This window comes from Hypomesus transpacificus, chromosome 9, assembly GCF_021917145.1.
Source record: "Hypomesus transpacificus isolate Combined female chromosome 9, fHypTra1, whole genome shotgun sequence".
Classification (NCBI taxonomy): Eukaryota; Metazoa; Chordata; class Actinopteri; order Osmeriformes; family Osmeridae; genus Hypomesus; species Hypomesus transpacificus.
In genome coordinates this window covers 9,085,289-9,108,815 of record NC_061068.1, presented here as the reverse complement: position 1 = coordinate 9,108,815, position 23,527 = coordinate 9,085,289, and the positions used below count along the sequence as shown (strand labels likewise).

Below are 23,527 nucleotides of genomic sequence, written 5' to 3'. Positions count from 1 at the left end.
TATACCATTAACTAACAGGAACTGATCATTTCAGACCTCACAATCATGATGTAGTATGTCTTCAGCATCTACATGTTTTTGTTGCAACCCTCCCCACCCCCAGTTTAGTCTGTGGTACATTTTTTACTGAACCAGCACAAATAAATGGTTCCCTCAATTAGGTCATGTATGTAGATGAGTTGACAGCACAGTTGACCCTGTTAAGTAGACTATTGTGCTGGTGGAACTATACAGCTCTGGAAACATTTAAAAGACCACTGCACCTTTTTCTTTCCTTTTTCTTTTTAAGTTGAGAAGAACAATTTTGAGTGAGGATCAGAAAGGTAGAATTTGCACTTGCCTCTTAAGTTGAAACCTTCTGTTCCTCACTCAAAATTGTCCTTCTCAACCAGTGCATGTATCTCTGCTCCACCTGTACAAGTATGGAATATAACTGCCTTTGCCCTGAGACCTCATATGAACAGATGTCTTGTTGTAGACCCCGTTTTCACTGATCCATGTTTAGACTGGAATAGATGGGAAAATATTCGTAAGATGTTTACTACTCTTCTACTCTTGTTACTAGCTCACCCCAGAGCAGGTAGAGTAGTGTTCTGTAAATGACAAAAAATAATACTATTATTTTCAATTTATTTTTTATTTTTGGCAGAAACAATTGTCATAGCATAATTGTAAGAACATAAAAATTGAGGATCTTGAGGAAATTGAGGATTGTCCATTTATTCAAAATAACAGGAATCTGTCCATCTGAACCCAGCCAGCTCAAATGTAACCAATGATGTCATTACAGATAATAGGCTGACGGCTGCCAGACTTCATGAGGGCTGTGAAGTGGTAAAAGTCTGTGTCCAGCTCATGCAGGCCTGAGTGGGACTGGTGGAAGAAAGGGGCGCGGGGCTGCACCCCTACGGGACAGGACAGGCGTTTGGGAGCCATCGCAGTTCTGTTCACTCGAGAGGAAGAGTCTGAGGGCCTCATCCTCACCCGGCCCTCCACGCTCTTAGACATGTCTGCTATTTTCTTCCGCATGTTAACCAGGAAGCCTTTAGCCAGCTTCTGCCCAGAGCTAGGCTTTAGCTCAGTGGGCTCAGGACATTCAGGCAGGTCCATCCAGTTCTCTATAAGGTCAGCAAAGCTGTTGTCTCCCAGAACTAGGGGTTGGCGGTTGCGTCCTCGAGTCAGGAGGGATGTGGTCCAGTCCTCAGGGTCGCTGGCCTCAAATGAGGTCCACGTCTCCAGACAGGCATCTGAGGTGGACTTGGGCCGGACCCTGCCGTTCGAAGACCTGTTGGTGCGGAGACAGGCAGAGGAGGAGACTCGAACGTTCCTGGTTCTCCTCAGCACCACCCCCTCGTCCTGCCAGGATGCCTCGGAGTAGCCCGAGTCAAACTCCAGACTCTTCTCACTGCTGGGTGACGGCAGGACCAGACTGAGACGTAGCCTGCTGCCTGCCTCGCTGTCCTCCTCTTCCTCCTCCTCCAGAGGGCTGGCCAAGCAGCAGGCTGAGTCGTACGTGCTGGCCGTGCTGGCGTCAGATATGCGTAGGCGAGTGCGGCTCTCTCGCAGTGCTCTCTGATACCTGAGGCGAGCCACAGCAGAGCGGGGAGCTGTGACAGGGGCGGTGGCAGGGGCAGGGGTGGTGGCAGGGGCAGGGGTGGTGGCAGGGGCAGGGGTGGTGGCAGGGGCAGGGCAGCTCCTCCTCAGGTGCTTCAGGTCCTGGAGGGACCTCATCATGTAGGTCATGTGCTCCCGGAGGCAATCTCCAGAGTCACGGAGACACAGCTGCGAGGGACAGAGAGGAACAGGGTCAGAACAGTGTCCTATGGTACTCAAAAGACACTAAATCCTACTCCACGAAAATGTAGTCAATGAGAAAGTTAGTCTTTTGTTTTATAATTTCTTAACCTTTGATGTATGCTTCATTGGATACTGCATATGACTTGGTCTAAAAGCTGGTGGGTTTAATGGGGCCAGCTCTTACGTATAGGGCAGGCTCAGACCTGACTAACGTAGAAGGCTGCTCAGTTTCGATTGTCTCTACTTGCCAACTTAGTTCAGTGCTGTCAGATGTGCAGCGGTCACTGATGTGCTACACAACACTGACTATCCATTCTTCCAATCACTGTCATATCATAGCTAGGGACTGAGAATACTGTGAGGGAATAGTTTGTTACTGTGGTTAGGACGGGCGACAGTCTCTCTGGTGTCTCTGAAGGCATACAGTAATAGGCAGCTAGGAGGTGCCTTTTGCTTTAAGGGGAGTGTCAGTGAGGTATGCATGGCCAGGAAAGTCAGCTCGTACCATAACAGAGCATAATGCTCTAATTTCTCTCTCTCTCTCTTTGTGTCTCTCTACCTTATCCCTCTCTCTCTCTCTTTGAATCACATGATTCAACTCTGATTGGTCCAAACCTGACCAGTGAGCAGTGCCGGTTCACACTCAAAATCAAACAAGGGTTAAAATATCATATAACAGAGAATGTTGAGTATATTTTTAGTATCAGGAGGGCGGGCTATCTAACACATTCTTATCTCAAACCTGAAGATTCTATAAACACATAAAACATAAGGAAATATGTGGTGTAACAAGAGAAAGGGGAATTCCTCCGTTTTAAGATTTAAGACCAGAATTCCTCAGCTGGAGAAGTTAGTCCTCTAGTCTTTTTGAATGGGGTTAGAAATTTGGTCATAGGTTCCTGCCATCATTGACATGCAGGGATATGTGGCACAATGAATAACCAGGGGAACTTCACCTCCCAGCCGGCCATGATGGGGGTAGGGTGACCTGGCAGAAAGCTGAGAGATGCGCGAAGGAGCAGTGGACAGGGAGCTCCAGACATGTTCATGTCTGACCTCATCATAGAGGTCACATTCAGAGCCCCGGCAGATGAATGGACAGCTCTATCCACTACAGTGTCTCCCAGACCTCTGTGACCTGTCCCTTACAACACCATGGCTGAGTTTCACCACAAACCATAGAAGTATTTGACCCTGTCCCTAGACCTTCTACCACTGTTTGTCTTTAGCAAAACATTGTTAAATGCTGCAGGAACTTGAGAATGCACCACTACACTGTTCACAGGAAGACACAAGTGGAACTTATAATTAAAAGATAAACAGTTTGAAGCCTAACTAACCATGAAGTGGTCTGACCATTATAAACCAATAGAATTAGGAGAACAAATTACAAAAAAACTAAATTAAATGCTGTTAACCACACAAACAATGTCAAAGCATGTATACACGATTCAATTTGTATTTTTCAACAATAAAAGGCACCACCATATGCTGTGTATATCTCTACTCTAATTAGTAAACTGTCGTCTTGCTGTGTGTACTCGACACATGGTAAATCCTTCAGCTTATGGCATCACTCAGCAAAGGCATTTGGGCACAAGAGGGGACAGTCTCCGTCTGCGCACAGAGGGTTGCCCTGCAGATGTTGTGCCCATATGCCGCGTGCCACAGCGCTTTATTCAACTGAGTAAATGTGTACAAAGTTTGAGTTGTAGGCTGCTCGCAAACAGGATTTGAATTAAACACAGCAACGTTCTATCTATCTTTATTAGAAGATAAAAAAAATGCATTTGTAAAGCACTGACACTTACGTAAAGTTTTAGTAACACATGTCCAATATATTCACAAAACGCAATTATAGTAGAAATGATCCTTACCATATTTTTTTTTCTTTAAATGACAGCAACTAACTCCTAAAAGAAATAGAAAAAATACGAGATAAATTCCTGCAACTCCTTTACTAAAACTATTGCCGTGGGCTCCGGTACTAAATAATGTACTATTAACACTTACATTTATACACGTTAATATCCCACGTGAGGTGTTTGTCCAACAAAACAGACTATTCTGGCATCAGTCAATACGATGTCGCCTCCCGTACCGTAATATGAATGTCTTCGACTATTGAAGCAGTGATGTGATACTTCATGATTTTGTCCGATTTGCTTCTTTACCAGCGTGCACATGTAGCCAATTGGTATTCAGCATGCATAAGCCAACCAATCGAAGCTCAGGGCTAGAGAAAGGTAGGCTACTTTACAAGACTCCTCCCTTTTCACTCACACATCTGGATAGCTCATATGCATAGACCTGATACAGATGACAGTTGTTTTTTTGACACTACCGACAATTAAACAATGTGACAGTGGTCTAACAGAAACGTTCTTGAAAGGAAATCCCTTTGTAATGTGTCTACTTTATGTTCATTTAGGCTTATAACAATGAAATCTAAGCTCACTTTAGATATAAGAACATTCCGATTTTAAAATATGTCATTTTAAGGCCAATGCATTGTAAAAATTCTGTTTAAATATCACGTGAATTCCATTGCATCACGAGGAACATTCTCGAACACGGCGGAATCCATCCCCTGAATGCGAAACAATTAAACTCCGAGGGCCCTAATGAGCCATCAGCAGCTAGATTAGATCAGAATCTGTCAACATGGAAATTAGATCCACTGTACAGCAGTGTGGACAAATACTGAGTCATTATCGTTCTCTTTACAGGACCAAATTCGACACATTTACACGCCTTCAGCAATGAATTGTAAATCATTTTAAAGATTGTTCAACTGTCCAGATTTGATGGACTTCTATTCATGTGCAGATCAAATCATTCAGTCAGGCATGCTATCTGGACATGTCCTTGTAACATGCTCAGATCTGCATCAACTGGACCATCCATTGAGACACTGTGTTAAATATGCATGGTGTAAAGATGTCTTGGCTAATGAGTTCTTCATTGATAGAGAATCTTTTTTTTTTTTAAAGAGAAATTATTGGATGCTGATAGACAAAAAAAAAAATTTGACTATGTGTTGTAGATTTCATCCCTTAAGCCATTCTCAAGTGTAGGCACACAGTAGTCTTCTTCATGTGAATAAATTAACTTTTCCATCTTTGCTTTTAAGGATTCTATCTTTACTCCCAGCTAATGCTGAAATTGCCGCAGCGAGAATTCATAAAAGGCTTCTGATTTAATGACATAATGTACCTGAACAAAATGGTCCATTAAGAGAATATTTGTGTTGCTTCAACACCCTCTCCTCATACACTTTTGGACAATTATAGCCATCAGTGTGGCTTGATGCATTAAGTAATTACACAGAGGCCCTAATGGTTAGTAACAATTCTACAGGCTGATTCCTGTATTGAAACACCTGCCACTATACTGCCATGCTTGGTTTGATATTTGACATTTGACTGACAGCTCTTCTATACTCTGTATCACCATGGAGCTTTTATGTTTGTGTTTGTCCAGTTTCCTTCCTGGTTTTGCAATTGTACATTTATATAATAATACAGTCTTATCAGCTAGTCTTGACATAAGAACCATTAATATGACAAGAGCAGGCAGAGATGGTGAAACTATGGAGACATGTGTTTGTTGACGTTTTTGCAGTCTGGATGTTAAAGTAACGAGGGCTGGGAAACAGACGCACACACAATCAACCTGTACCAGTCTGATATAGGACCTTGGCTGACTGGACAGAACTCTGACTATGGGGGTCTTCAGAGCTCTTGTCAGTCTGCTGCTCCTACCTGTATTTTTAAAGCTCAGGATTTTCACAGGTGAGCCTTTAGTGAACTTTGTATGACCAGTTGAAAATATCAGTATATTTTGTGTGTATGTATGTGTTAAACATACTGTTATGAGTGAATCTTTTTTTCTTTCTTTCTTATAGTGAGTGTAACTTTGATCATAAACTTTGCCATTTTTTCAAAATGTATTGTTGAGTTGGTCAGTATTCTCAGGGTTCACAAAAAGTGCAAGGTCTTTCAGTTCAAAATGATATTTCCTTATGAGCTGAATTAATTGTCGGCTTATTCATTTGTGTAGATATGTGAACACTTTTATGTAACAAACTTATATGGTTGGTTTGTACCAGAATCTATGTCAGTCCCAGTAATTAGGCTCTGATGTTGATACACTCAAAAATGAAAGCTGTTCATTTAACTTAAGGAAATGTACAAGTTTGTGTTTATTGCGCCACCTGGGGGCTACTGAAAACAATACATTAATCTTATTCACTTTCCCCTTTCTCCCTCTACAGCAGGCCAGCTGACAACAGTCCCCACACCTGATTCTACCACAATCATCACACCTTCACTTACTTCCACTACAGCTGCCACAAGTAAGGGAAACCTTTGTTCAATTCTACATTAACTGAAAATGGATGGATTCAACTATGTGAATTGTTTCCTATCACAGCATTAATATTGCTGAGAAATGAATTCAAATATTTATATTAGTCATACAAACAGTGTCATTGTGAATTAGTGAATTACTGGCATGTTGTTACTGCCTATTTACAGCAACCATACCAACCACCTCCACCACTACTACTGTTGCCCCAACTCTTAGCCCAGGTACTGTTGATGGCACCAATCTCTCCAATTCTGTGATATTACATAAAGTTACAACAGATCCTTATTTACTATCTGTTTTTTTGTAACTTTAAATAAAATAGGTTTAAATAATGAACTGTGTCCATGGTAGTGCCTTCAGAGTGTTGTAGTTACAGGAGTTTCATGACAGTGTAAACATAACACCGTTTAAGTGTGTGTTGGTATGTGTGTTTGTCCTCCACCAGAGTTCATTGGCTTGCCCTCCTCTGTGTCAGTGCTGGAGAGCAGACGTCCCAGGGCTGTGGTGGCAGAGTTCCAGGTGCAGAGCTCCAGCCTGCTGCCCTCTGTCCTCATCCTTTCTGTCACACCAAACTCTAACCTGTTTGAGATGCCCATTGTCAGCCCCACTAACATCTCCGGCATCTTCAATGTCCAGGTTGGTTTGGCAAAACCAAGACCACAACCCTCTTTAAGCAATGTTTTTGTTGTTGTTGCTTAAATGTAAATGTGTGTGTGTGTGTATATATTTTGATTGGTTGATTTAATTACAGCATGTAGATGTGTGTGTGTGTGTGTGTTTAGATTGTTCTTAATGGCTCCCTGGACTTTGAGAGGGCCAGCTTGGTTAGTGTTCGTCTGGGACTGGCCACAGCATCTGGCTATGTAGAACAGACTCTCCATTTGAAAGTAGTGGACATCAATGAGCCTCCTCAGTGTGAGCCCCTGTTTCAGCTGGCAGGTACGATACATCACAAGCACCACAGAGACCTCATTACTGTTAAGATGTCATGTAGATCAATGCATGGTTTATAATGAGGCTTGTGTCTGTGCAGGAGCTGAGGTCCATGTCCCGGAGAATCTGCCTGCCCCTGTGACAGTCTACACTGTCCTGGCTTCAGACCCAGACGTTAATGACACTCTCACGGTAACCTCTATGTTGCCTTATCAACTCGCAATGACTGTGATAACACCAGGCTTTATTGCCTATCTAACATATGGTGATTGTCCATGTGTTTTTTAATGAATGTTTATACCTTCAATCTGTTTTTGACGGTAGTTGTGCTGTGTGTGTTACAGTTCTCTATCACCCAGGTGTTACCTGACACTTCTAGAGGTCAGTTTCATATTGGTTCCTCTGGCAGTCTCCTATCCAGCCAGCTGTTTGACTACCACAGGGGACCAAAAGCAAGTGGCTCCATGACTCATCACTTGAATATGTTTTCAAGGGAAACAGCTGTATCCTCTTTAATCCTCCATAATCCTCTATAATTATGCACATAGAAAGTGTCAGGGTTGATATCAGTGTTGTCAATGTCCAGCGGTGTCCTCATGGTGTCACTGCTGTGCAGGAGTTTGTGGTGTTTGTGGCAGTGAGAGACAGACAGGGGCATAACTGTTCTGGGACCATCAGGATCAAGGTTCTGAGAGTTTACAACCCTCCCCTGGACTTTCTGTAAGTAGCTCCACTTTTCAGTAACCAGTTGCACTTGCTAGACAAACCTGGAACCTGGAGAACATTTTTTTTTTGTCTCAAGACTATTTTAGATACCGAACCTTATATTATTTCTCCCAAATTCACAATTTACAGTATTTTGGAAACAGACTAAAATAAGTGGCACATCTCTACTGGTAATCTCAATCTCTGCACTTGTAACAGTTATTATAACCGTCTGTTTGTTGCATTTACAGGGCAATGTGTTGAAATATATTCTCTGGTCAGATGTAGGGTTAGAAGGAAGTCAGAATAAGGCTATTGATGATCTGTTCTCAGTCTCCCTTCCCAGAATGTGACCATCAATGAGAACCAGGGTCCTGGAGGTGTGGTAGCCTCTGTCAGGGCCAACTTCTCCGCCCCTGACCTATGCTACACCTTCTTGAAGGACTATCGCCCATTCAAGATCGGGAGAGGTGGGACTGGATTACCAGTTAAACTGTATTATTATAAAATTCATATAAACATCTCAATGCTAACATGTTATTCTCACTGGACGGAGGCAATGTACAGTAGTGTAATAGTCCATATGTATGTATGTGTTTTTACACACACACGTCTTTTCTGAAATTCTCCTCCTTCCTAGAGGACGGTATCATCAGAACAGCTTATAACCTGGACTTGGAGGCGGAGCAGGCCCTGGCCCACAGTGTTCTGCTGGTGGAGGCCTACAGCTTGGCAGAGGAACGCAGTGGCACAGCCACTATCACCGTCAATGTCCTCGACGTCAATGAGTACCCGCCGTTCTGCTCTCCCTCCGTGTTTGTGTACGAAGAAGAATGACTGTTATACCTGTCTAAAACAATACAACACTTTCTGAACTCAATGAACAACACTCTTACTATACTTTTTGTGTTGTACACATGTCTTGAACACTGCAAACTACACCCTGACAGTATGGTATTCCAGAACCATCTTGTACATACAGTATTGTTCTTCATCACATCACAAACTCCTAAAAACTGGAGGGTCCCAGACTCAGGATGGGTGGTGGTTGGTGAACCAGAGTCTTTCAGGCTTGCTGGATTAGTCTATGCACCATGTTCTTCTCTGTGATAGGCTGGAGGTGTCAGAGACCACTGAGGTGGGCAGGAACCTGGGTTCTCTGTCCTGTGTGGACATCGACGTCACCAACCACAGTGTGGCGCTAACACTCCTTGACAGCAGTGCGTCACGCTTCAAATTTAGAATCAAAGATGGCCAACTCCAGGTAATGAAATAAGGATTTATTTATAACTTATAATTTTTATTATTTTAAAGTACAACAATTAAGTTTGCCATTATAATGATTCAGTTGACTCTCTGACAGGTTAACAACACTCTGGACTATGACACAGCTGAAATAGCCTCCAATAACTTCCGGTATGAGGCTACCATCTTGGCAACAGACACAGGCAAACCTCCTCTCACAAGTCAGTTTGCTGTGTGTGTGTGTATGTTTGTGTGTGTCTGTTGTGCGTAGGTGTGAACACTACCTTTTGTGTGTGTGGGCATGAGTGTGAAGATGTGAGTGTGTCTGTGTGCAGAAGCACTGCAGTGATGTAATTAACCCAGTTCATGGCCCCTGTGTGCAGCCCAGGTGCGGGTGCTGGTGACAGTGACTCCTGTCAACGAGTTTGAGCCTGTGTTCACGGTCCTGGAGCTGAATGTGCGTGAGGACAGCAGGCTGGGCAGCGCTGTAGGAGAGGTGCTGGCCAGAGACCCAGACTGGCCCTTCAACAACATACGCTACTCCATCACCTCAGGAAACGCCAGGTTCACCATCCACCCAGAAGGAGGTCAGGCTGCTAACCCTGTATCTCTAACCCTAACCTAACTGTCAATATGAACCTATTTCCTTAATATGTGCTATCCTTTACAGTACACCCCACAGTATTACAGGGAATTGAATGACGTGTTATTGAACATTTGGTACATTTATACAGCCTTCTGAAGTTCCTACTTTACAGTAAGGCAGTTATTCAGGGTTGATAGGGGTGATGATCAGAGGAGCTGAATTTTGACCACTGGTGTTTCCGAAAAGGCCAAAGTATGGGTAGAGTTTCTCAGTGAAGGTGCAGCCAGTAAAAGAGTAGATATGAGACTTAGCCTCCACATCACAAAAGGAGACTTGACCCTCCTCATAGTCCACAAACACCCCCACCTTCTGGGGCTTTTCTCTCAGAGAGAGGAGGACATCTGGGGTGGCCAGAGCCTTGTACTGATCTCCATTCCTCAGCCATATAGTCTAGAATCCATTTTGCTGACCCAGTGTGATCCTCCCTTCTCTGATGACAAACTCTGTCTTGCCACTCCTAAATCCCAGTCTGTCTTCCCCTTAACCTGCACCTCATAGTAGAACCTCCCAGAGGAGAAGCCCCGTTTCCCCAGGACACATGGAGCGAGGGAAAACCTCCCAGGGCTGTAAAGCACATAGCTATGTAATAATCCATCTTTCACTTGTTTTCCATCCTTATACAGGATGAGCGAAGGTAATGCTGTATTAGGGTCTAGAGTCACATCCACTGCATATTGCTGAATCCTCTTCAGTTCAGCGTGACGCAACCTCTTGATTTCACTGAGAACTGTGTCCTCCAGCTGAGACAGAGCTCTGCCTTCCCTCCCTACACTTCTGTGAATACTGATCCTAGACCAGTCCTTGGTGTGTGGAAGGGCGCTCATGGATGTGGAGCTTTGAAGAAAGACAAGGTGGTCTTGAGTGTGTGAGAGCTGCTCCAGCTCTGTGTTCCTCCTCTGGAGCTCTGTGATCTCCTGCTCCAGTTTTTTAATGAACCCTTCAGCCTTTTGCTCAGCTGCTTTCTGCTTCTCCTCAAGAACCTTAATGAACTCCGCCATGCTTCTCTCGATGGAGTGCACCACAGCAGTGAAGACCTCCACACTCTTGGATATCTCTCTCTCTGTGTTTCTCTTGCTGACATCTATTGAGAGTTTAATATCCTGAACTTTCGTCAGTCTTTCCTTGACCAACTGTTGGATTTCTTCTTTTGTCTTCCCCAGATTAGCCTTCCTCTCTCCGTACTCTTCCTCTAGAAGGGCTGTGTCGTGGTTCTTGTGCTCTCCCTCAGTGCAGAAATGGCACACACACGTCTGGTCAGTCCTACAGAACAGCTCCAGGGGTCGCTCATGCTTCTGACACATCCTGTCATCCAGGTTTTCCACAGGGTTGATCAGCTTGTGCTTCTTCAGGCCTGTCACTCTCTGATGAGGCTCCAGATGAGTCTCACAGTAGGAGGCCTGACACACAAGGCAGGACTTCAGGGCCCTGAGCTTTGTACCAGTGCAGATGTCACATGACACCGCAGGCAGAGTTGGGCACTGGTCTGACTGGCTGGCTGCTTTTTCTGGCACTGGCTTCCTGAAAGGAGCAGCCATCTCAGAAATGAAAGTATTGACAAAGAGATCTGGTCTCTTATCAAAGGTCTTTTTACACATGGGACATTGACACAGCAGGTCAGTGCTGTCCCAATATGTAGTGATACATGCCATGCAGAAGTTGTGTCCACACTGAATGGTGACTGGATCAGTGAACACATCCAGACAGATAGAACACTGGAACTGCTCCTCAGACCCGAGACTGCTGATGGAAGCCATATCTAGACAAAGACCAAGGATTCATAAAGTTTTCTATAGAATCAGCTCAGCTCTTTAGCGTCAGTGGTCAACATGGTATTCTTTAAGATCATGATTTTAACTAAAAGAAAAAACTTTGTTTTTTTAACTAAAATAAATGAATTTTACATGTCAAAACAATTGAATCCACAAAAAATAATAATCTAAAAACATTGCACATGCACACACGATATACGATTCCGTCAATATGAAATTCTGCTCACCTGTTGGAGTTGGAGTGGTTGTTGTATGAATGTTGCTGTCTATAACTGTCTGTAGTATAAAAAGAGTAAACAATAATCCAGAGCTATAAGTGAAAAGTAACACATACACATTAGTAAGGAGTTTCTGAAAAACAGGACGCTAGGATTCTAACTTAAGTTTCAGTTTCATTTCAGCAAAGTGAATGGTTTATCTCCACCCACTGTCATGAACAAAATTAACCCTTATATAACAAAGTTCACGTCTCTCTCTCTCTCTCTCTCTCTCTCTCTCTCTCTCTCTCTCTCTCTCTCTCTCTCTCTCTCTCTCTCTCTCTCTCTCTCTCTCTCTCTCTCTCTCTCTCTCTCTCTCTCTCTTTCTCTCTCTCTTTCTCTCTCTCTCTCTCCACCTGCAGGGCAGATGTACCTGGGGACTGAGCTGGACTTTGAGTCTCAGCAGATGCATGTTGTGACCGTTCAGGCAGAGGACTATGACCAGGATGTCGACCGCACCAACCGTAAGAGGAAAAGCCAGAACATCTTCATAAGAGTGGAGGTGAGGGATAGGCTCAGGGGCTGGGGAAGCTGTTAGGGTGCAAGACTACATACACAAGAGACAGTGAATGTGAAGTATACCCGACTAACAGAATGCACCCTTACACACATTGTTCTAAAGGGTTTGTTTAACAAACACTGGCATTGTATTGTGATGATTGACTGTCTGCGTTATGCCTCACCTCCCTGTGAGCCAGAATGTGAATGACAATGCTCCGGTGTGTATGCCCGTCTCCTACGAGTCGACCATCTTCTCCACACGCTCCGCCGCCCTCCCCATCCTATCTCTCCACTGCAGCGACGCAGACAACGACGTGCTCACAGCCACCATCACTAACGGTATGCACTGTGTGTGTCAGAAAGAGACACACATGAAAAGAGAGTGGAGGGCAAAGTAGGAGAGAGAGGGAAGGTTAAATGGTGTCCAATTTCTCACCCAGGCGCTGCTGTGGACCGTTTCCAGATCACTGGTTTGACCCTGTTCTCGAAAAACGTCTTCTCTTATGTGGTGGACGGAGTCTACGACCACACCAGGTTTGAGGTGACCATCTCTGTGTCGGATGGCAGACACAACACTGAAGCTGTGGCTTACATCTACGTGGTCCCCTGGACCACCACTACCCCAACCACCACCACAACCACGACAGTAGGTTTAGCATCACGTTAGCACCAGTCCAACCCTCAACATGAATCATTAGAGAAAGAAATGCGACAGTCACTATGTGAGGCATACTGTTAATTGTTCAAATACATATGGTATCTTGTGGTTTTAAAATACTTTGGTTGTGTGTTTGTTTTGTTTCATTGTGTGTGTAAGAGTGTCTGCTAAATGACTAAATGTAAAATGTGTGTGTCTGTAGAGTAAAGTACACTGCTGAAACTATTCTGTTGAATCCATTTGATCCAGAAGACAATGCCCGTGCCCAGTTTCTGTGTGTTCCTGTGTTCCTGCTGCAGACTCAGGCTCCTCAGGTGGTGACTATCATCTCAGACTTCTGGCAGCCAGAGCCCTGGTTTGTTGCCGTGGTTACTGTTACTGGTGGTCTGCTTGTCCTGGTCCTGGGCCTTCTCATCTGGACTATACTGAGACGGTACAGTTGTGATTCCACACAAACATACACATTCACACCAGCTCACATGCATACAGAGCGGGAGGGGCTTTCTGTGTGACTGCGTGGTGTGTGTCTCTGATTGCAGCACCCTGGGGTGGGGCACAAAGACCTTGACTCCTCATTCAGTAGAGACGTGAGTGATCATCAGAGCTCACTTTAGAAAAGTCATAGTGAAGATGACCTATTGATGTTCATGTGAATCTGTGTGTGTGCGTTTATGTGGTCTGAGCAGGGAAGAGATCCATAAGCTCAGTCCACATGGCAGTCAAAACGACGCCTTTGAGAATGACAAGGTAAGATGTTTTAATGTAAAAAAAATGTTTTTTCAAACACATTATACAGTCTTAACTATGTTGACCTTGAGAGCCTTTTAATTTGCGAAAGGATATTTACAGTATTTAGTTTACTGGTTCTCCAAAGGATCTTAAACATTAAAACGTAATGTTTTTCCCTCCAGTCATCACTAGAGGGCACCGACAGCATGTCTAAAGTCAGTCTGCAGGATGAGCTCATGGTAGGTCTCCCTCATCAGAGATGAGGTGCATTCAGAATGGGCTGCATGTGTGATGAGATGTACTCTACAATAAACATTCACTTCTCTTGTCTTAGAGGTTTGATGGTAAAGCTCAAGACCCAGGTAAGGACTGTGCTCATGTAACCTGGTTAATAATGTACAGGATTCCAGTTATTGGTCTCAGCACCTATAAGCTTTCTTTCTCTACAGTTTCTGGACGAAATTACCTGTTCAACTCCTCCACTGGCGAGCGCCGCTGGCTGTAGACTCTATGCTGTCTCTTTGTTGTCAATGATGTGCAGATACCAGGTTACAGGTAGCTCTCATAAAGAGTTAGAAAATGACAACACTGGCAGCCTGGAGCAATAGATCATTTCCTTAACATGTCTTTATGATGTAAATGAGTCATATCACAAGACACTCTATAATAGTCTGATTTGATAAATGATGGTGGTTGAAACTTCCACAAGGTTCTTCTACATAATGCCAGACCATGGTGAACTTGAGTAATATGTCAGATCAAACTCTATAACATGACTTTTAGATAGTTGATTAGATGCAAATCATGTGCAGGAGTAGTTGCAATTTTCCTAAAAGACTAACCGTCTCCGAAACTGTTTGGTTTATAAAGTTTTCATTATACTATCTTGCGTGTTATGTGTTTAGCGTGAACAACGTGTATTACATGGTTAGAGTTGCGTGAAAAAGCTATTTGTAAAAATTGCAAAACAATAAAATAAACACAACATGAAACAGTGGTCAGGTGATCTCTACTTTTATTTAAATTAAATCATCATATAGGACTTTCAAGCATTTATTATTTACCAAAAACTTTTTTCTCAATTAGATTTTTGTCTCTCATAATGTATCAATGCATTCTTAGACAGTATGAAGAAAACAGAAGGAAGATGGAGGCGTACGGTAGGCCAGACGGTACTGATGAAAGCATATCTAGGAATTTGTTGTAAACTGAAGTGAAGGCACAAACATATTTCAAAAGACATGGAAATTGGGACTATAAAAAAAACAGAATGTTAGATACATACATACTTTAAATATCAGTTTTGCAAATTTTCCCCTGCTTGTGAAGCTTTTTTTATTTTTATTTATTTTTATTTATTTTTTTAAGATTTTTCTAAAAGGAATGTTATGATATTTTTGTGCAGATTATTGAGCTAATATATTTGCCATGTTGAGCCATGCAGGACAGTATGTGGTATGGCTATGAATGAAGAACACATGTAAACGTTATAAAAAAGCACTTTCCTTTTTAGATCATATTCTATGTCCATGCCTGTGCCTCGCGTTTTGCGATTAAAAGTTTAATAGAATCTGCACATCAGATTTTCTAAAAGTAAAATGAATGCATTTATATAAAAACATTTCCTTTGCTTCCTCTAATAATTGAAATGGATGAAGTAAAAGTAGAACAACAAAACACAATAAATGATTTGTGGTCATAGCCCAGAGTTATCAATACAAGCAACTGGATCAGCAATCGTTACAATTCTGCTTGGCGGAGTTCAGTCTCTTAGGTGTCTTTATCAAAAGCAGATCAAAGCAGAAATCATGGTTTGCCAGTGCAGTCGTTCAAGACGTGTGTATTCCCTGTCCTTCTGGTCATCAGAACTGTTCAAGTCATCTGAAGGGACACACACACAAACACACAAGCACACACAAACAGATTTAATGGCTTTAGAGGCTCCTATGTCACATTCAAAACATCACATAACATATTCATGTCCAGACGTGTGTGACTGTGCCTTTCTCTCTCACCTAGCTCCTCTCTCTTCGCACTAGAAGAGACCACAGTCCTTCAGGTTGTTCTTGATGATGACGTCGGTGACGGCGTCAAAGACAAACTGCACGTTCTTGGTGTCGGTGGCGCAGGTGAAGTGGGTGTAGATCTCCTTGGTGTCCTTCTTCTTGTTCAGGTCCTCAAACTTGGTCTGGATGTAGGCCTGGGCCTCCTCATTCTTGTTAGGACCTGTGTATCATGAGTAAAGATAGTAATGAGAAAAGAATGACAATGAAGATTCTCTTCAGTCATATTTACGTAATACACGTGCATTAGTTTTTGAGTTGATTGTGTAATGGTAATGTTAATGTGGTAATGTTAATGGTAATGTAAAGTATCTCCTACCAGTGTACTCTGGGAAGCAGATGGTCAGTGGGCTGTGGGCGATTTTCTCCTCAAACAGGTCCTTCTTGTTGAGGAACAGGATGATGGAGGTCTCGGTGAACCACTTGTTGTTGCAGATGGAGTCGAACAGCTTCATGCTCTCATGCATGCGGTTCTGAAAAGACAGGAGATGAGAGGAAAAGAATTAGGAGAAATGAAGGAGAATTGAAGGGAGAGAGAAGGAGGTAGAGAGGAAATGAGAGGAGCAAGAGACGGAAAAATATTTCATTTGAGATGATCCTGAGGGAACACTGCGAAACTGAGACAATTTCCTTCTGAAATGAAAAATATGTAAAGCATTGCAATACAGTGGCTATTAAGCAGCTAATGCTCTTCGAGACTCTCGAGGATAGATACTGACCATCTCCTCGTCCTCAGCCAGCACCAGGTCGTAGGCACTCATGGCCACACAGAAGATGATGGCTGTCACTCCCTCAAAGCAGTGGATCCACTTCTTCCTCTCAGAGCGCTGGCCACCAACATCAAACATCCTGCAGGGAGGAATGCCCACAAACAGGCAGGCTCACTACTGTTGCTGTGTGGTTTGAGGGATTAAAACAATAACTGCTGTGGAGAGGTTTATTATCTGGACTGAGACGGAAAGGATCGTGTGGCGGCGTCAGTATTGGGATGTTTATTAGTGACAAGAAGACATGAGCATAATGAGGATCTCTCTTTAGATGCACCATCCTGTCTCTAGAGACCAGCTCCTCCTCCTTCTATACTGACTGCCTTCCTGTTATTCCCCGTCCTGCATCTCCCTCTTTATTACCACCAGTAAGCCCCTCGTGGCTTCATAGACCTTGTAATTTCCCTGGCATTTGTTGGCATTTTGGTACAGTGCCGTTGCCGTAGCGACAGCGGGCCTGCAGACAGACAGGGCTGAGTCGTGTTGTTGATTCTGTGCCCATATAACTTATTCATGAGACCAGGGCAGACGGCCACGTGGGTGAAAGGAAAGAGGATGCCAGTCAAGCAGACAGTGCCAGCCTAAGCTTTGCCCAACTGAAATACATTACAAAGGCTAACTTGAGAGTGAGAAGGAGAAAATGTAAGGAGATATTTTGTTTTGACACCACAAAAAAAGTGTTTTGACACCACATCACACTGAAAAAAGGACAGGTTGTCATAAGTCTTGTGTGTTTCCATCATGTGGTCTGGCCTGGAAGAGCTCTGGTTTATGTTTGGATCAAGTCACAATAATGAGCAGAAATACTGAGGTTTGGCTGGTCGAGTAGAGCTTGTTACAGCACTACATACAGTACTGCACTGTAGACACACAGTTGTAATGAGTGTGGGGCTCACCTCAACTATAATAACCCTCACTGTAACCTGATTCCATCACTACAGCAAAACAATGATGAGCTGCATGGAAACAGTTTGTGTGGGGATTTTGGGACCGAGTGCATGTGCACATACCAATGTGTTCTCTCTCTCTCTCACACACACACACACACACACATAAATGCATGCACACACACAAACTCATATATAGACTGACAAAGCTTTCATACCTATAGATTCAGAGGCGCTACGGAAAAAGTAATGATCGTTCCTACTGTTCCATTTGATGTCTGATTGCCTGGTTGCAAGGACATTCCATTAGAACTCCTCAGTTGTCTATACTTAAAGCCTCCATTCACTTACCTAGTGAGCTCTGGTGCCCCGGGGTGACAATGATATGAAAAGAGGCACTAAGATGCGGTCACATTTAAAAAGCTCTACTTGTCTCTCCCACAAGTTCACAATTCAACTGCACCGCATCATATGGTACATCTTGTCTGCCTCAACAAACAGCCAGATGCACACACCCACAGTCACTGGAAATAGGATCAATGCAGAGAAGCACACTATGCCATTCAGCTGGAAGTTGTCAGTCAAAGCGCCCTGCAAAAGCTAGAGCCTGCGAGGAGTGAGTAGACTTCTGGTATCAAAAAAAGAGAAGGGACTACAGGGGAGACAGAGGTCTCCTTTGTGTTTGGCCGATGGTGCGAGGGACGGCTTCAGAATGGAGCTTTGCAAAGAGGTCTCAGCTACGTGTGCTGCATCCAACCTCAGGTTTTAACTACAGGAGCACCACCTACCATCTTTAGAGAGGAAACACACCGCAACAAACCTATGTCTCTCTCTCACCCTCTCGCTGTCTCTCTCTCTGCTGGAAATGGAGGAGGCTGCTGAATACTAAAACGGTTGTGTTTTACAAAGGATTCTTTGAAATATTCACAAACTCCCAAAAGGACAAACACATGTACACATAGATATTTGTGAATTGTTTAAAAAGCAGGCGGTTGTCTCACTTGAAGTGCAGGTCTTTGAAGGTGAAGTGTGTCTCCACGATGCCGGTGGTCTTCACTCGGGTCCGCAGCACGTCCTGCTGTGTTGGGATGTAGTCTGCTTTGGCTATCCTTTCCAGGTCGTTTAGGTAGCTGAAAGACAAGGTGGACACACACACGCGTTAGACAAACCTGAAAGAACCAGAGGTGAGGTACTAGAAGCAGCATGCATGCTGACCTTAAGGAAAACATTTACCTCAACGTAAAGGGCCTCCCCCTTTACCTACTACATGGTGACAATGCATTTTCCTTTTAATATTTTGAACATGCTGAACACCTCTACACATACACACAAACATAACTTTCTCTCAGCAGGGCAATGACAGTGTCCATTAGATCTCAGGAAGAGGAGAAAAAAACCTTTTTTACTCAGTGAGGTGAAGCCCAGACAGCCAGGGCACTTTGCCCAATCCAATAGTCAGTCATTAACGTCAGACTTCTCTTGTGTTTCTCCAAGAGGGCAGAGAGGCCATTGGTTGTCAGGTCTTTATTCATAGAAATAGTATTTGTTTTTAGGCGACATCACATCTGTTTAGCAGCTGTCTATGGAGCTATTTGAATATAGAGGACACCTCCTGGTCCTTATTGGGTGATTGACAACCTAATTAGGAAGGGGGGGTAGGGGGAAGGAAAACAGGGGAGGTGGGGGAGCAGTGACAACAGCATGATGTGGTGTTTAATGTAACTTTCAGGAAGTTAAATAAATCAATGCAAAACACTATATTGAGCTTGAGTTAGTGTTTGGTGCTGTCAGAAAGCTCAGAATGATATTTACCTCCTGAGTTCTCGTCACTTTTATTCTCTAAACTAAGTTATCTAGATCTGCAGCGAAATATAAATAGTATTTTTTTATTATCATACATATTATTATTGTTATTATTATCATCATAGGGTGTGGTACTATACTAAAGTCATTCATCTCAATCTCACAGCACACTGTTAGTAGTGATGGTGTGGGCCATAATCCCTGCCTAACCCCAGTCTGAGCAGACGTAAAGCCTTGTGCCCACAGCTTCATCCTAACATGCATCAGACTGCAGAGAGATGGCTGAAGAACTGCCTATGGGCTCTGGACTTATTCTAATAACAAGCGTATTGTACACCCCAGCTGCTCTTCGTAAGAGCCCAGCAGAGCAAGGGGGATTAGAAGTTATGATTAGACTGTAATGTAAGAAAAAAAAAACAATGGAACTCCTCTGCTGGTATTAATATTTAGCAGACTGCAAGGCAATCATTTGCGAAACACCATATTGTAGAGGTTTTTATGACACACGCTGTAACAGTGACAATCTCACGGTGGGAGTAAGGTGTAATAGACTTTGTGCGTGTAAAACACTGAACACTGAGCAATTCTAAGATACAACATGTAGGACCCTGAGTAGAAGCAAAGTGTTTGACAATAAAAACCCTGGAAAACAAGACAAAGTGTTCACTGAGGTGTTAGAATATTATTCTTAGAACATTATTATTGTTAGAATATTACATCTATCCCTGTGAAAATACATCCAATGGAACAGGTTTTTTATAGATTTACCAACAAACACACAATGTTTTAAGTTGTTTCACAATGGCTGGTGTATCTCTTTTCTAAACAGACATTTCCACCAAACAAACAAGCTCTTTCTGACGGTAAACAACAAAAGCGCTTCTTCCTGACTTTGAAGTGGATTGATTCTATTTATGACATCAACTAGGACTCCTCTCATCCAAAGATTGATTCGAGGTAAATAAGCTGTTGCAAAATTCCTAGAAGTTCAGAGACTAGCTCACCCCTATTTTAAAAGCAATTGCTTTCTCTACAGAGTGATAAGGCACAGCGCATGCCTGTTTGATCTCTTAATCCCCTTAAGATATCAATGGGAGGAGGGGGGCTAGGTGTTTAAAACAACCACATTGATTTCAGTGGGCTATGAAGCCATCAGAGTGTGTGAATCTCCCCTGTGCTGCATTGTGCTGCAGCAGGTGTGAGCCCCCAGGGGCTGTGTCTAACTGTATGGTGTGAACTGAGGTCCGATAACCCTGCCTGCCTCAAAAGGTGCTGCACTGCACAAAGTACCAAAATGTACAAATGCATAATACGTAATGAATATACATTGGACGCTCTACTTTATATCACTCGATTTAATGTAACTATGTAGTACAGTTTTGTTTGTGGACTTGTTTCCTTATAGATATGAACAGCAATGCCAGTGGCATCATAAACGTAGATAGGTGCAGTTTAAGATTGTTTTACCTGTTTGCCAAAATATATGGATGGTAACAACCACAATGACAGTTAGACCACATGGACAAATCTGAGACAGACAAAACAAGCAGAGCCCAGAGGGGGAGAGCACAGACCAAGGGAGCGCAGCGTGACATCACAGATGGCCACTTACTAGGCAGCCGAGTCATTGAGCTGATACTCGCGTGCGCGGGTGAAGCAGCCCTGCACACCTCCATCGGCCCAGAGCCTGTGGATGATGTTGGACAAGTCCTCTGGTAGGATGCCCTGCTCCTCCGCAGCCGCCGACAGGGCAAACAGCTGGCGGGCATCGTCCTGGGAACGGACACGTGTACACACGTTAGGTTAGTAAACACTCTGGAAGATAACTGATCAAAAACTAGGCAGTGCTGACATTCAGACATGCCTGCGAGCCTTTGTCCTTCAGACAATAACTTCACCTTTTACTGTAACATGGTCATGTATCATGCCTTTTTTATTTGACAGTGGCTGCCCTATAGTGGTGTGATTGTGCTCTCTCACACACCCTTGAGAGAGAGAGAGAGAGAGATAGAGTCAGTGTGTGTTTAGTTTATAAATCCTGCCATGGCCAACTGTGTAGGGTACTCGTGTTTCCGAGAGCCTAGTGGTGAAGGAGGACCCTTCTCCAGAGCAGGACAGGGGGACAGGATGACTCAGGGGTAATTACACCTGCAGGCACAGCCTGTTCCCTGGCATCATCCGAGAAGATAAGAGTGACACACAGGAGCCTGGCTTTTCCTGACCAGCGTGCACACATACACACACACGCATGGTTTCAAACACCTCCACATACATATCCTCCTGACTCCAAGGACAGGCTAACATCTGGTAATTAGGTGAACGGCACATCTACTTCTAGAGGCTGATTTACTTGAGATCCTCCCTCCCCAAAGACTACTATACTGCTATGTGGGTGAAGAAAGGGAGAGGGGGTGAATGAAAGGAGATATGGATAAAATGCCCCCAAAAATCATATTGACACCTTCTTATCCCAAGGGCTCTCGGAAGTGGGAATTGAAAGACACTTATCAAAGACTATCTTTTTCTTTGGTCTCCCGTCAGTCAGACTTGGGAGTTTACCAGCTCATAACTTGGGCAAATTGAGACCATTCCAGTTAGTTCTAAAGTGTATCTAACCAGACAGTGAATGCAGTCCATGGCTCAATTAAGGCTGAAGTTCAACAGCAGAGCTTGGCAACAACTACAGGTAAGACAGCCAGAAACGTCCATGTGGATGACAACATTTCGCAGGCAAACTGTAAGTACCAGGTACTGACATTGAGGACAACTACGTAAAGCATTACCTTGAAGTTACAGCCATTATTCCATAATCCCCAGAGCCCATGGCAGGAGAGTGCAGCATATGTTCCAGTGTACAGAATGATCCTCTAAATGAACAGTATTTCTAAAGTATGGTAATTACAGTCAATGACTTATGTGTGTGTAAACACATCCAGTAACTGGTGGACGGTTCAGGCGTACTGTGTGTCAATGTATGTGTTTGTGTATACATGTGCACACAAAGTGCTTGGCTTTGTGTAAATAAGAGCTTAAGCGGTACATAAGTACATTTGTAAACATACTACCGGTAGTTTGAAATAGTTTCCTCTAATTGCATGTTTAAACAACACCAATTCATCTTTCTCTTTATACCTCTCTCTCCTCAGACTGCAGCTCGGTCATGTGTTTACTTCTGAAACATTGTTGTATGTTGATAGCATCCCCCTCTGGCTATGTGAGAAATGTGTCTATTTGATTTAAATCTGCGAACAAGGCTATTTGGAGCTCTCTCAGGGCCATCTGGGTTGCGGGGGAAGATGTGGTTGAAATAGCACATCATTCACGACCCAGTGCCTGACCTGCAGATAAGCTGCCTCTCACATCCACCTCGAATAAACTCTCATTTTGAAAAAACACACCAGACACACACAAGAGACACACTGGTCACCGACTGGGTCTTGAGCAACCTTGTGAGTTCCCACTCGGGCCTAAAATTAATCAAATATTATGAGTTAGTGATTGTGTGTCATACCTTCCAAATGCATTAAAGACCTCTTTATGCTGCCAGAGAGAGAGAATGGAGGACATACAGTCACTCCCTGTGTAAGAACGTGTGGAGATATAAGTTGAACTGGATCACTGTATCAGCTGTGAAGTGGTCCTTCCAACAGCAAAGACAGTCGGCACCTACACACCATGTTGGCTTTCTAAGAGCACTTGTCACTGTCACATTGTTGCAATCTGAGAGGAAGAAACACTCCAGCTCCAGAACCTCATGTCATCATAGACTAGAAGTTGTTGAGAGTAGTGTGGAGAAAGACAAGCCAATTGGAGGTGAGTCTATTGTCAGAAGACTGAGTTGAGGTTGAAAGACTGATTTCCCCATGGAGCAGTGTAATAGAAAATGACTATTCTTTAAGATGTCTATAATATTCTTTGTCCTAGAACAATTTTTGCTGAGATTTTACGTAACTTCTGTAAAGCTAGAATAACCTTTTGGCCTAGACAGTATTGCTGAAGTTTCCGCCTGCTGACCAAACGTCTAACACATTTGACTGTTTGACCCTGATTGTTTTGCCCATACTCCAGGGATTCTTATACACGCAAACATCTGTATTACCTGTATAGGTTTGGTTTCTTTCCTACTACACTCTTTCTTTTGTATTGTGTAATACTGTATTCACAACCACAAATGCTTACAGTAAGTTTGGTTTCATACTTGTTTTTGTGTTTACCATGAATTTTTCAGCATCTCTGCCATTTCAATCTTGTACATAAATGTACATAGGAGCTCATGAAAGAAGAGCTTTAGGTTTTGAATAACTGTGTGTATATAGTATATATAAAAATGTAATATAATGGTAAAAGCGTTTGCAACATGAGACAAATGTTTGCTTTTGAGACGTGTTTGTGACAT

At 43.4% G+C, this 23,527-nt stretch overlaps 5 protein-coding genes across 8 annotated transcripts in view; 2 read left to right on the top strand and 3 right to left on the bottom strand.

The window, feature by feature from the left end:
• Positions 1–641: 641 nt before the first annotated feature.
• On the bottom strand, positions 642–3,950 carry LOC124470910 (PAK4-inhibitor inka1-like). Of its 3 annotated transcripts, XM_047025114.1 has the most exons (3): positions 3,811–3,950; positions 3,675–3,710; positions 642–1,782 (listed from the first exon to the last, which is right to left on the bottom strand). In XM_047025114.1, the coding sequence occupies exons 2-3, from the start codon at positions 3,675–3,677 to the stop codon at positions 763–765; spliced, it is 1,023 nt and encodes a 340-aa protein (XP_046881070.1). In that variant the 5' UTR covers positions 3,678–3,710; positions 3,811–3,950; the 3' UTR covers positions 642–762. The 3 variants fall into 3 exon arrangements, with proteins under 3 accessions (XP_046881070.1, XP_046881071.1, XP_046881072.1); XM_047025115.1 differs by having other exon boundaries at positions 3,675–3,950; XM_047025116.1 differs by lacking the exon at positions 3,675–3,710.
• A 1,419-nt stretch (positions 3,951–5,369) lies between these two features.
• On the top strand, positions 5,370–7,637 carry LOC124470912 (protocadherin gamma-A4-like). Its single transcript, XM_047025117.1, has 7 exons — positions 5,370–5,591; positions 6,074–6,154; positions 6,336–6,389; positions 6,614–6,804; positions 6,951–7,107; positions 7,202–7,293; positions 7,446–7,637. The coding sequence occupies exons 1-7, from the start codon at positions 5,522–5,524 to the stop codon at positions 7,635–7,637; spliced, it is 837 nt and encodes a 278-aa protein (XP_046881073.1). The 5' UTR covers positions 5,370–5,521.
• A 2-nt stretch (positions 7,638–7,639) lies between these two features.
• On the top strand, positions 7,640–14,784 carry LOC124470907 (cadherin-related family member 4-like). 2 transcript variants are annotated; one of them, XM_047025111.1, is made up of 15 exons: positions 7,640–7,821; positions 8,140–8,276; positions 8,447–8,594; positions 8,920–9,070; positions 9,170–9,272; positions 9,435–9,638; positions 12,086–12,225; positions 12,422–12,563; positions 12,665–12,870; positions 13,182–13,315; positions 13,422–13,469; positions 13,569–13,629; positions 13,794–13,850; positions 13,946–13,973; positions 14,061–14,784. In XM_047025111.1, the coding sequence occupies exons 1-15, from the start codon at positions 7,640–7,642 to the stop codon at positions 14,114–14,116; spliced, it is 1,797 nt and encodes a 598-aa protein (XP_046881067.1). In that variant the 3' UTR covers positions 14,117–14,784. The 2 variants fall into 2 exon arrangements, with proteins under 2 accessions (XP_046881067.1, XP_046881066.1); XM_047025110.1 differs by having other exon boundaries at positions 8,447–8,627.
• LOC124470908 (E3 ubiquitin-protein ligase TRIM47-like) lies at positions 9,072–11,859 on the bottom strand. The gene is made up of 2 exons (XM_047025112.1): positions 11,694–11,859; positions 9,072–11,453 (listed from the first exon to the last, which is right to left on the bottom strand). Exon 2 carries the CDS (start codon positions 11,449–11,451, stop codon positions 10,075–10,077), a length of 1,377 nt encoding a protein of 458 aa, XP_046881068.1. The 5' UTR covers positions 11,452–11,453; positions 11,694–11,859; the 3' UTR covers positions 9,072–10,074.
• The window catches only part of LOC124470909 (guanine nucleotide-binding protein G(i) subunit alpha-2), a 44,983-nt gene continuing 36,065 nt past the window's right edge, over positions 14,610–23,527 (bottom strand). Inside the window, exons 4-9 of the mRNA XM_047025113.1 lie at positions 20,744–20,904; positions 18,330–18,458; positions 16,394–16,523; positions 15,994–16,147; positions 15,627–15,837; positions 14,610–15,492 (exon numbers count right to left, since the gene is read on the bottom strand). Coding sequence (XP_046881069.1) covers positions 15,647–15,837; positions 15,994–16,147; positions 16,394–16,523; positions 18,330–18,458; positions 20,744–20,904 — 765 coding nt within the window. The 3' untranslated portion in view covers positions 14,610–15,492; positions 15,627–15,646. The remainder of the gene's footprint in view (positions 15,493–15,626; positions 15,838–15,993; positions 16,148–16,393; positions 16,524–18,329; positions 18,459–20,743; positions 20,905–23,527) is intronic.

Coding starts and splice junctions, on each gene's coding strand:
- LOC124470912 (XM_047025117.1), top strand. CDS start 5,522: ATGGGGGTCTTCAGAGCTCTTGTCAGTCTGCTGCTCCTACCTGTATTT. Junction 6,390..6,613: donor TGCCCCAACTCTTAGCCCAG/GTACTGTTGATG, acceptor GTCCTCCACCAG/AGTTCATTGGCTTGCCCTCC. Junction 7,294..7,445: donor ACGTTAATGACACTCTCACG/GTAACCTCTATG, acceptor TGTGTGTTACAG/TTCTCTATCACCCAGGTGTT.
- LOC124470908 (XM_047025112.1), bottom strand. CDS start 11,451: ATGGCTTCCATCAGCAGTCTCGGGTCTGAGGAGCAGTTCCAGTGTTCT.
- LOC124470907 (XM_047025110.1), top strand. CDS start 7,640: ATGCACATAGAAAGTGTCAGGGTTGATATCAGTGTTGTCAATGTCCAG. Junction 9,273..9,434: donor AGGCAAACCTCCTCTCACAA/GTCAGTTTGCTG, acceptor CCCTGTGTGCAG/CCCAGGTGCGGGTGCTGGTG. Junction 13,316..13,421: donor ATCTGGACTATACTGAGACG/GTACAGTTGTGA, acceptor CTCTGATTGCAG/CACCCTGGGGTGGGGCACAA.